This window comes from Dermacentor albipictus, chromosome 1 (genome assembly GCF_038994185.2).
Source record: "Dermacentor albipictus isolate Rhodes 1998 colony chromosome 1, USDA_Dalb.pri_finalv2, whole genome shotgun sequence".
Lineage (NCBI taxonomy): Eukaryota > Metazoa > Arthropoda > Arachnida > Ixodida > Ixodidae > Dermacentor > Dermacentor albipictus.
The window spans coordinates 183870161-183882800 of NC_091821.1; the positions used below are offsets into that span (position 1 = coordinate 183870161).

The 12640-nt window shown below is 42.2% G+C and overlaps 1 protein-coding gene across 3 annotated transcripts in view; it reads left to right on the forward strand.

Moving 5' to 3' along the window:
• LOC139053570 (E3 ubiquitin-protein ligase MARCHF6) overlaps positions 1 to 12640 on the forward strand; it is a 143840-nt gene that overhangs the window by 25319 nt on the left and 105881 nt on the right. For all 3 annotated transcript variants that reach the window (XM_070530506.1, XM_070530502.1, XM_070530507.1), the window contains exons 4-6: positions 5046 to 5189; positions 8531 to 8603; positions 11518 to 11653. In XM_070530506.1, coding sequence (XP_070386607.1) covers positions 5046 to 5189; positions 8531 to 8603; positions 11518 to 11653 — 353 coding nt within the window. The remainder of the gene's footprint in view (positions 1 to 5045; positions 5190 to 8530; positions 8604 to 11517; positions 11654 to 12640) is intronic.

Genomic DNA, 12640 nt, shown 5'->3' on the forward strand with positions numbered 1-12640 from the left:
GGGTCAATGACGTAAATATATGGCGCAACGAACAAGTCCAAAAATGGTCGATGCTGTATATTTACGGTGCCGTCTGTACGTTTAAAAAACGTGCCAATTTCCTATTTTTTTTCTGTCATGTGCTGCCACTATGTGGGAATACAGGGAATTTTTTTCGCGCGTCTCCCTCGGTCGGTTTTTGTTGCATGGTTTGTTTTAGAGCTAGTTTGCTCCTGCGCGCCTATATACTACCGCTCGTGCATTGGCGCGCGCCTGGGCGGTTGGCGGTTGGGGTTTTATTTCGTGGGCGGTTTCAGCTTCTCTCGCTTGCAAAACTGATGGCTATTTCGTTACTAATCGCTCAAAGGGCTACTGCTTGTTTCTCGCTTGTTTAGTGCTCACATGGGTGCGCATAGGAAGGATGCCGCCGTGCATGCGTTTCCGTTGTTTTTTTTTTCGACACTCGCGAAAACTAATTGCCTCTGGTTGGCGATAAGATGAAGATTAGCAGAAGTTTGTCACACGTTTTGCTTTATTGACGGGCACACAACCACACAGCTTTCTTGAGTGTGCGCACCTACGCAGTTCGATTACGCTATGGACATAAATATTAGTGCAAGAGCAGGAACAGGTGAGAGTTGTGAAATATTCTCGTGTGCTCATTTTCAAAGCCTTGAACCATGTGTATAACAATGCATCAAATTTTTAATTCTGATGAGTTTATTTCCTTTTTTATTGTTCTTCATGAATGAAGAGTACATATATACCAACGCAATATATTTTTTCTCACTTTACAGTCACCCTAGAAAAATGACGGTAAATTTTTTTCGAAATAAGTCCCTAAGAAAAATTGGAATCTGCAATAAAAAAAATTCACCCTGGGCGGTCGCGTATGGCGAAAAAAATCGACCCTCAAAGGCTCTACATAAATACAATTTACTGCTAAAAGACTTGCATAACTTGTTCATCATTGTTTTATAATGTGTTTCTAATTAGTGACTTATAACTATATGACATGTTCATTGAGTAGACAAAGTGGCAGTTGTGAAGTTTTGGGGAGCTTCAGTTTGAATGGTTTTCAAAGGACTATGTTTTCTGTGCTTTCTTTTCTGTCATATGAGAATAAGACATTCTGCAAAATTTGAGAAGTACTCTATGACTAATGTGGCGAATTGGGCGTGTTGGTACCTATTTGAAAAGGTGGCTGCGCAAAAGGACACGGACAGAGACAAGATGACGAGGACGAGTGTTAATCTTCTAACATTTTTGTGAATGATTCAGGAATATATACGTGCTGTCCGAGCCAGGTGTTATTATGTATGCATGCGTAAGTATGCCAGCTCATTGTCTGAAAATGTGATGGAGACCATGCTGACCCATCCCTCCCCAAGTCTAGAAGTCTGCTCAGATTCTGTGATTTCCCGTGTCATACGTGTTTTACTGTTCTTAATAATGAAGTGTTTGCAAGGTCAGGCAAACAGTCCTTTCATGTCAGATAATGATTTTCATGCAAACACTGTTTGCCTGACCTTGCAAACGCTTTCATTATCAAGAAGAGTAAAACACATATGACACGCAGAGCTGGGACTGGTGTGCCAATTGCACCATTTTGATGCAAATGCCGATTCCTGCTATAAACTCGGAACACAGAAAAGTGACTGAAATTGCGCCACACTGCGCTCGAACAGCTGCGGCATGTGTTCCGGCAGTGACCGCGAACGGCGAGTGGCTTCATTTTCTGAAAAAGAGTGCAGCAGTCCACATTTGCCTCCCGCACAGTTTCTTGTAATTTTCGCGCTTATAACACTGGACTTTTTGGCGCTTCCGGCAAGTGGCCGGCACGCACCCGGCCACTCCCGGCTGTCATCGTGGCTGTCGGAATGGCCAGGGTGGCTGTATTTAGCGTCGCGGCGCTCCCTAGCTGAGGCGCAAAACAACGAAAAGTAGACTGGGGGCGCTGCGAGTGAACTAGAACCTTTCTTAACTGTTTTTGCCTCATGTCCAGTGCTCCGTTATCTTGCTGCCACTGTGGCCTCTGGTTTTGCTCTTGTACTGTTGGCATGAATAGAAAGGCGTACCGTAATAAATGCCTTTTATGTGTAATTGCAGTCAGCAACTGATTTTTTGGACATACCCGATAATTCGGATGCCTTTGTGGAACTGCTACGTACTCTGTAGAGTCAGTGTATGAAAAGTGTTGGTGAAGCGGTTTCCCAGGCACTTTGCCCACATTGTTGAGACATTAAAGGAAAATGTATTTATAAAAAATGTCTTGGGTTAGTTTTGAAATTTTGGACTCGCTATTGCAGAATACATGTTTTAGAGCGCAGCTCTTAGGCACCCGTTCCTGCATTGAGCGTTGGTGTGCCTCGGCGTAACCAAGCGAACAAGCACAGTGCAAGATGAAAGAACATGGAGCAGAGAGCTAGATGAAAAAAGATTGCGCAAGGTGGAAAGTGGAGGCAAAGGCTACAGTGAAAGCATGAGGCAGAAAGTGGAGAAGGAGTGAAGGGGAAACGGCCTGCACGTGCGCTGAGTTGCCGGCTGCCACGGCATCCGCCACCGCGCGGTCAATCTTATCTGCGCTTGTGAGAGGGGGTCAGAGTGGGGAGGGCTACATCGTCTTTGGCATCAGCTGCTGAGGTCAGTTTGGTGTACCAGCATTTGTGATGGGAATCACTGTTCCTGCAAGGGGTAATGGCGAGTGGGTACGAGTAAGGCTTGATGTGATGCTCCCTTGGGTGTTTTCGTCGCTGACTTTAGTGGTGCTATTTCCCTGCAACGAAGGGCCGCTCTCGTTGGTGGAACAACAGCCTGAGAAGAAAAGTGTAGTGCCATGCAAGACGGGTTGTGCGACGACGATTGTTATGATATGGCGGCAGAGTAGTGCATGGTCGTCTGTATGGAAACAAGGTGCGCTATTCACAGCACACTCTTCCTAATATAAACCGTGTACTATATGATAATACAAGATATTGACACGCAAAATGAAAACACGAATAGAGCTGCACTCAAATTTTCCATTAGGGAGTATGGTAATTGTCGGTGAATTTTTTGTGATTGCTGCCATTAATTAAAAATCTACAGGCACTTTTACCAAAACGTGCATGCACTAGACAGTTTCACTATCAGCGTAATCTGCTTCAAAATTTAGTTAAGACATTGCTTAAGACAGTAACAGTACAGCGCTCGTGTTGGTTTATTCTGTGTTCCATCGTGGTGTCGAAGTGTGCTGCCATATTCCCGGTTCTATTATTCCACCAAAATTCAGGTTGGCCTGGCTCCAGACTGCTTCAAAATGAAATTTTATCATCTCTAAATTGCTTCAAAATGAAATTTAATCTGCTCCTAACTGCTCCAAAATGCATTTTTGTCAGTTCCAAACTGCTCCAAAATGCAACTTGCCCAAAAAATTGCTCCACAATTTCTTTGGGCAGTCCCACCCCTGGACATGTGAAATCGCAGAATCTGAGCAGATTTCTAGACTTGAGGAAGGGTGTGACAGCATGGCCTCCATCACGCTTTCAGACAAAGAGCTGGCATATCTATAGATGGTAACCCCTGGCTCAGACAGCATGTATATATTCGCGAGTCAATCACAAAAATGTTGTTGGAAGCTCAGCGCTCGTCCTTGCCATCCCGTGTCTGTCCGTGTCTTTTTGCTCTGCCGCCTTTTCAAATACTCTATGACGATGTGTCCTTGTGCACTGTTGCACCAGCCTTTATAGGAGGGTTCTGCTAATGATGCATGCGTTGCCCATGGTTAATTATTACCTGTTTATGCACTTTCTGTGGCAATGTGGCACATTTTATGACACTGGTGCCTATAATTTTGCTTAGAACTTGTGTACACACAGGCAGGGTTGTATAATAATTTTTGCTGAAAATTGTCACTTAATAATTTGGCATTCTGAACTTGAAACTACAGTCAGCCTTGTCATTCGCATGGGAGTTTATTATGGTACACTGTGCGTGCTGCATAGAACAAAATTTTTTACAAGTACGTTTGTTACAGTCTACAGCATTTAATTGTGCTAAATATTTTACACCACTTTTCAATTTTGCATTCTGTAACAAACCTTTTGGTACTGTTGTGGTGTTATTGTTAAATATGAATCACTTGAGTAATGCTGAGTGAGCAATGTAATGACCATCACGGATTGCATTATCTCTGGTGCTCTGTTGAAATACATCTTCAACTTGTATCCATGTATAGACTTCTGGCTGCGTGGTTTTGTTTAAAAGAAATAAAACCAAGCTTACAATTTATTGCAAATTTTGAGAAGTATGCTTGTCTCTGTGCATGGTATTAGGGAGGCAGAATGTGTAATGGGTGTACCTTTTATGTTGGCATGGGGTGCTCTGATTAATTCAGTGCAATACTCTTTTCATGACTGAATCGTGCCATGAAGTTATGTAAGCCTTTCTTTCATAAATTAAAAATGCTTCCCTGAATCCTGAGTGCCATAGGCTTCACAGGAATCTGAGCAGGAAACAATAAAACCTAGACGTACAGAACTCTAAGAAGACTGCAAGTTTGATACAGTGTGCGAAAATACGCTAATATAATGTGGAGAAGGGAAACAGAGGAGCTCAATTTTTGTTAATCGTGACCATATAAAGCCAACAAGCACTGAAGTCAATAAAGGAATAGGAGTTATTAGCTCTGGGTGAAATTGAAATGTAGAAAATGATAAAGGGGGTGGGGAAAGGGAAGATGATAGTGGATGAAAAGACATCGTCTGTGGGAGGCGATCCCACAACTTCTGAATTACACACATGTTGCCTTCCTTGGCCTGATTGCCTTTTGGCTTTTTATGGTCACTAATATAATGTGTATTACAAACCGGACCTCCTATGTGATTTCTTGGGATTGTTGTGACTAGCTCAAGTTTGCAGCGTGCATGCCTGATATGCTTTTTGAAGTGCATGCTGGCATCTTCTGTTGCAGCTTACCATTTATTGTTATATTAGTATCAGACTGCAGGGCTGTATACTGTGCATCTTTCCTGTTGATGTGGTGACTTGGACCCATTTTATCTATTAATATTCTTGTTCCTGAGCAGTTTACTCTCCTGACATGCCTAAGCGGTTGCCAATCCGAGACATAGTGAGTGGCCTGCTGAGCAGCCTGGGCACGGCCATCCGCTACTGGCTGCATTACACTGTGGTGGCCTTTGCTTGGCTGGGCATAGTGCCCCTTACAGCCTGTAAGTGCAGCATTATTTTTATCACATGTGTGTTTGTCGCAAGGTGTAACGATTGCTGCTGAATATTTAGACTTCTTTTTGTACATGCATAGTGCCCGTCCCAACTCAGCACATCTTGAGGTGCAGCAAGTCACGTGTGCTGTGTTTTGCATGAATATCATGTGAAATTTTTTTGTGGAAACACCAACTTAATTAGAAAAGGACTTTGTGTTATATTTGGAACCATACTCTGAACATAATGCAAGATTTTTTTCTCTTTTTCGCCCTTCATTACGAAACGAGCTCACTAACCAGATGACTGGACTGTGCAGGAAATTATCGTAAAATCCCAAGAGATGCCACATCCACAAAAGATAACCCACCCCTGTTTTTGGCAAGATTTTCTAGTTTTATAAAATAACATGCGCTAGTTCCTGTAGGCACACTGAAAGTTAGCCCACATCATATTTTCAATCTATTTTCTCTCGGTTTTAGGTGGGCTATCTCTCGAGATTTTATGGTAGTTTTTGGTGTCATAGGGAGTATAGGCACCGTGCGGCTATGGTACAGTACTACCTGCATTTTTATCTGTCTCTGCCCATTCTATGTAGAATGGGCAAGTGATGTCACTCGGGTGAGCAATCCGATTGGCTTTCCACGGGATGTCATCAGAAATGCTTGAAACATGCTGCTCCATTAAGTTAACTTTTAATAGCATACGTCTGCATAGAAATTTGTGTAGCTGTAAAAATAAATACACAAATGCAGTAGGTCTGGCGACGCTTCAAACAAATTGAGCACTTCTGCCGGAGTATGTCGATTGGCTGCTACAGTTGTCTGTACAGTTGAATTTGCATGCATATGTGAGGGAACTATTAATACAAGTTTCTTCCAAAAAGCTGGGCTTTGTGCATCTTTGTGAGGCTGCACGGAGGAAGGCAAGGGTTGAGAAAGAATGTGACAAAGGCTAACAATAGCACAGTGCTGACGGCAGCCATTGGGACGTGGAGAGTTTCTTACATCAATATAGGTGCAGCGATGTCTTCTTCGATGACAGGAACAGTAATGGTACCAGCGCTGTATTACAGTCATCTTGCACTGTAGGGAGCTTGTGCAGGGAGTTAACTGCAGTGACTGTGCATGCTATAGAAGATGCGAGCGCTGTACGTAAACTCCATTTTGAGGCCAGCATCACCACAGTAACAAGAAAAACTGCGTATGAAAGAGGCCCAGGAACACGCTTAGTTCAAATTAACCAGAAGTAAACAACACTTGCCTCATTGTATGAAGTGCCCAAGGAGGCATGACATACATGGTCGCATGGTGTAAAAGTTGAGGGGGAACGCCGTCGCATGAGAGGAGGGTAATGTTTAACCATAGAGCTTCTTACAATATTTACTAGAGGGAACTCTGGCGTTGCAATCGTTTAACCACCATGGGAATGGCGGGTAGTATATGGATTTGTCCAAAATTCTTGCTTGTGGATTCAGACATTCTTGTGGCTTTGTTTATTATGCTTTATCTGCCTTCATTGTCTTATATTTCACAGCAATCTAGACTTTTGTAAATGCAGAAGACTGCGAACATGCACAATCGCTACTAATTGCAATGGTTCAGCCTGTGGAGGTGGCCAAATCGAAATGTGCTAAGCATCTAGACGTGCTGGCTTGCCCGCGAGGAATTCATAAGAGTGTTATGTGTCGTTTGTCAATGCATGTGTCCATGGTGTAATGATTTCGATATCGGGTTTTTGTGCTAAAGGCCCTTTGTTCTAATCATGCCGTCGGCCGTTTACATAATCTTTATTTAGTTATTTATTACACAGCACTTTGTTAAAAATGATGAGTTTACAAAGTCACTAAGCCGTTTGAAGCTAGAAGGACAAAGTTTAGGCAAATCCATGTACTACCCATCATTCCCATGCTAGCTGTAGTGCTTTGCTTGCAGCTCCCGTAGACACTAGTTCCCTCTAGTAATTATTGTATAAAACTGTGTGTTTAACCACTTGTAGCTGTTTTATTATAGTATGCTGACTTACAATTTTTCTGAGAAAACATTCTTTGAGTGATACTGTGTGTCTAGGTGGTACTGAGGTACAACAAAAATTGGTTTCAAGGACCCTTTAAGTTTCCCAAAAACATCTATCTAGCAGTTGAAGACAGTATGAACTGGAAGTGGTACCACTGTCAGGAATTGTGCATGATGTGATGAACCCAAATATTAATATAGTAAGTAAATACCATAATTACTTGCATAATGATTGCACTCACGTAATGATCACACCCCTGAATTTTGTCCCCAGAATTCCATTTTTATTTCTTTCCTGCGTAATGATCGCATCCCAAACTTGCTACAGCGATAGGCTATGTGCCAAGTCTAGCTAATGATTATCGCGCTTACCATCTGTAGAATGCTGTCGAATGCTACATGAATGACTCTTCAAGACATACCAAATGGTCTGCACACACCAAACAGATTTGCAAGCAGATGCCCCATTTCATTCCTTTCATCACTTTCCGCACTTCCATGAAAAAAAAAAGTAAAAAAAAAAGAAAATGCTACAACGAAACTTGCCTTGGCTTTGTTATTTGTAGGCCTTATAAGGGTGGTGGTCAAAACAACAACAAAAAAGGCGTCTTTCGATTCATCATGTCTGCACTTATGGACACGAAAAAATCGCGAGCAGCAACGATAGTTAGCCACGTTTACACTGATATGTTAGAAGTGTACCCTATGTATATGCCGACGCTTGTAACACAGCTAAGATATTCGCCCACCCGTAGCGGAAACGTGCCATATTAACATAGTAGTGAAGACGAATGTTGCAGTTTTCGCAGCATGCCTGCCATGTGTTTCTATGTCACTGGCAGCTAAGTGTGCCCATCTCCGTTTCTGTCCCCTCAAAGTGGACATGGCTATGTTATTGCCTCAAACTTGCCGATATTAACAATATTATTAATTACTGATACAGAAGCAACCGTTTCAATGCACGTAATGTACTCACGAGAAGAAAAAAAATTGTATTCTACTTGCTTCGCCAGTCACCATTTTTGTTTTGGTGTCCCGCACTGTTACAGTGGCAGCCGCCTCTTTGTTGACCTGTTGTCATCCGGCAGCAAACGCAGAACGAAAAAAACAATTTTTTTTCGTTTGGCAGAAAATGATCGTACCCCTGAATTTGCGTCAATATTTTTGACAAAGTGCGATCATTATGCGAGTAAATACTTTATTGCAGATTGTCCGTGACTTATAGTCACAAAACTAAAACTTCTTTTTTGAAAGCTGGTCCTTATTATGCAATGGTCAAGTGCCTGTTATGTTGTTTAGTTTGTGATTTTTGCCATTTGTCTTTTTTTGTGCAGGTCGCATTTATCGATGCCTATTTACTGGGTCTGTGAGCTCACTCTTAACATTGCCTTTGGACATGCTTTCCACGTGAGTGTCTATTCACATTCCTTTGTACTAGGCAAAAGTGACCGATTTCCCAGATTGCAGAGTAGGACAGGTGGCAATTACGGGCGTATGTATTCGTGCGCCAAGTTGATTGCTTTGTGAATCATGGTTTTGTTAGGCACTTAGTTTAGTTTCATGTTCATACAGAATGCAGCTGAGCCAGATTTAGTGTTTGCATTGGTGAAGTTAGTGGTTTGGAGAACTTATTGAAAAATGTGTTTCTACAAGCAAACACAGTTGTCTGTTAGGTTTAATTGTGATGGGGTGCAAGAGTATAGTGTTTCTAATGTAGCTGCTAGTGTTGAAGATGGGATTGTGGGCTGTTGACTTGCTCTACCTTTTTTTGCAATGAAGTTTTTTTGCCTCTAGTTCTTGATTTTCATTGGTACAAACAACTGTTGCAACTGTTGCGAGAGGTACTGGGATCGATACCCAGCACCTCCACCAGATATGTTACGTAGGAAGACGCCGACGAAAAGCTATTTACAAGTATATTTACAAGGCAATACGCCGCAGTTGGCCAAGAGGCGACAGCCCGCGCTAGCTTCCAATCGTCATCGTCGTCTTCACACTGCTCGCCTTTTCGTGATCGCACATATTGTTCCGTAGCAACATTTACCACTTTCATTTGTCTTCTAAATATGGTGATGACATTTCAGCTCTTTCTACATAAAATGAGAAAGTACTAACTTTATCTTTGGACATTTGTGGGCTACGTTGTATTTCTCACATTGAAAAAATAAAGTCAAACTGAAGTAACCTGCTAAGCTTGCAAAGAAATCAGAGAAGCAGCATGAGATCATAAAGATCAAGACGAAAAAAAAAAAAAGAAAGAGAATGGTGGTTCGGCAGCAGACAGTGCATGAAGTGGCTTTTGGATAGAGTGTATTTGTCTCCAGCTCTGCTCTGGAGTTAGCAAGTGGGCTGCTTAAATAACCCGGCCTTGAGAAGAGACTTACTGATCGCACACTGGCTCGGCATACAGCTGCTGAACTGCAGCGGTGCATTGCTGTCTTAAGCTTCATTTCACTTACCAGTCTCAGCCTTGTCCTATGCCGAAGAGTCTAGCCATGGCTCTGACACAAGAGTGTTCATTTCACTCAGTTTAAAAATAATCATACCTCAGACTCCAGTGACTCTTTGATTCTCAACTCAATTACTGCAACCAGTAAACCTCTTTGTAGACCTATGTGACTTTACAGATTCATTGGTCAAAGACCAGTGAAGCTGTCACATTTTACTTCCAAAGAGGATCATGCCACCGAGATGCATTATGCCCTTCAGTCACTATTTCATTTCCATGGTGTGCTGTTCATGTGATCCCTCCATCACCACTGCTGCTGAGTCCACCTCATGCTGAATAGAGTGGTAATTAAGTACTTTCCATTTTGTAAAGCAATTTTTAATGCTCACATCGACATGTAGAGAGATTCTACTGTAACTGCGCAAAGTTTTAGATCAAAATATTTATTTCTGTGCTTGCAGGTGCAGTTATAAAATTATTTTCACTCTTTCACTAGGCATTTTAAGTGTTCTGCAGTAATTTGTTGATTTATTGCATTTTCTCTAATTGTCCCACCATCTCTAAATTTTCACCATAGATACCCTGGCATGTCCTTGTAAAGTTTAACCCTGATTAGACTTTTAACATACAGCTGTTGTTTTAGTGCTCATAGCTCTGTGGTACACTCCAATTAGTGCATTTTTAATAATTACATTTGACCTTTCCACTTGCTCCACAACTTTGCAACTCCTGCAATTTATTCTTTAAAATTTCCACTTTATTGAAACTTGAACTCGAATTATGACCATATTTTTACTCCTGCATTGGGCACTAATTTTTAAAATGTTGCCTGCATATCATTCATAGCACCTTCCATCACCCTGCAAGTTTTAGTTCAAATCTGACATTCATTTCTCCAGCAATCAGTATGAGCACTTAACGATTACTAAAGTGTGATAAATGGAGGAACACAACCGGCCCATCTTATAGATCATAGCTGCTGTTCACATTGAAAGAGGTATCGTAAATGTCTACAATATTCAGATTGCAAAGCAAGTTATTGTTTGTGGCTCTACCAGTTGTAACTGGGGTGCTTATTTGCCAGGCAAGAAAATTACAAATTACCGTATATTCCCCTGTAATGGCCACAAGTTTTTTTACGAGATTTGGGGTGAAAAATCAGGGGTGCGGCCATTACATGGAGAAAAAGAGACATTTTTTTTTGTAAATATTTCCGATTATACTTGCCTTTATTGAACTGCACTATTCGCTTTTACTGGCTATTCTTGGCTATTTCCGTAGTGCGCCACCTGCTAGCTAGAACAAAAGGTGACACCCCACATATCAGTGACGGCAGCGTCTCGGAGGCAGCTGCGAAATCTCAGAGGCTGTGCTTTTGCTACCTGGAAGCACCAAAAACTTGGCATGGCTGCCTTGTTTTGCTACTGATTAAAAAAGAAAAAAGAAAGAATAAACTTTGGCATTCTTGCACCAAACAGCAGATAATGCTGCCAACCTTGTCTAAAATGAAGGGTACGGCTTATACATGGCTAATTTTTAGACATATTTTTGGTGGATTTTGTTACAAAGTTCTGGGTGTGGCTTTTACACGGGTGTGGCCATTACATGAGTATACACAGTAGTTTGCCCCTTTTTGCAAGCTTCTAAATATTTTGTATTGGATAGTTCATTTCTTATTGTACTATATTCCTGCATGCTTCTTTGCATTTGCTTATTTTAGAGATGTGCTTTTGGATGGAGTATAACTGTGTAAGCATATAGCCAGGGGAACTGTGGGACTGTATGACTGTGTATGAGGAGCATGACTGTAACCGTGTAGCCAGGGGTCTCTCTTAATAGTTGCTTAACAAATACTGTTGTTCATTTTTGCAGGGAGAACTTGCTGTCAGACAGCTTGTATGGCTGTTGCATTGTTACTTGCACGCTGTGTGCCTTTATCAGCCTGGTGTGGCTGCGAGAACAAGTCATTCATGGAGAGGGCCCTGACTGGCTGGAACAGGACCCACAGGTAGTGCAGCAACTTGCTTTGTGCTCTGTGTGCAGACATCCCTCTTTCTGATGGCTGTGTGATAGTTGATGGTTTTCAATATCCGGAAGTGGCATCTGTACTGCGAGAAGTGCCCTAGTGGGTGGGGAGTTCTGTTCTACATTCAGACTACAGTGCAACCTCAATTACATGACATTCAGTGTCCTTAAATGTATAAATGTATACTCAAGGTTGTATAACTATGAAAAAGTAACTACAGTTGTCATGTCTGGCCTCGCACAACATCTATGTGTGAAACCTCAATCACATTTGATCCTGAACATGTCAAAATACAAAGGGATGGTAGAATACTGTATTTGCATAAATATATGGTATGGTGGAGTACTTTTGATGATCCACATGATCATCGGATTGTAGAGATGCTTCTGGCTCTGAACTTGTTTGCTGAAACAATATCAGGCTCTCCCAGCAGACATTGCCTTTTTGCTTCCTCTTCGTACATACAGTCGAACCCACTTATAACAGTATTCAAGTGCCACGAAAATTCCATTGTTATAACCGATAACTGTTATAACCGGGTTGCATGAAAAAATTAAAATAAGGGGATGGCAGAGCTGATATGAGAAAACTATATAGGCAGGGAAGCCAGTGCCCCTTACCACCACCTTCCTCCGCCCAGCTGCTGATTGTGTTCACTCGTTTAACTGCTTCCTGGGCGCTCTGATCGTGTGTAACAAGTCGCGGCTGTCGGTGTTAAAGAATGGCACTGCTATAACAATTGCAAAGAGGTGTCACTGGTGGCAAGTGATATGCGAGCACCGCCGAGGCATCGCATTGGTGGCCCTAAAAGGGGCCATTTAAAAATTGCGAGAAGGCTGCCGCGGCAGCCTGTCAGCTTGAGAAATCCAGAAAAAACGCTGAGGAGAGATCGCCAGAAGCATCTCATCGCATACACCTCACTGGCTTGCACGAGAAAAGCCTATGTCTGTCAGCCATGCAAGCTTTACG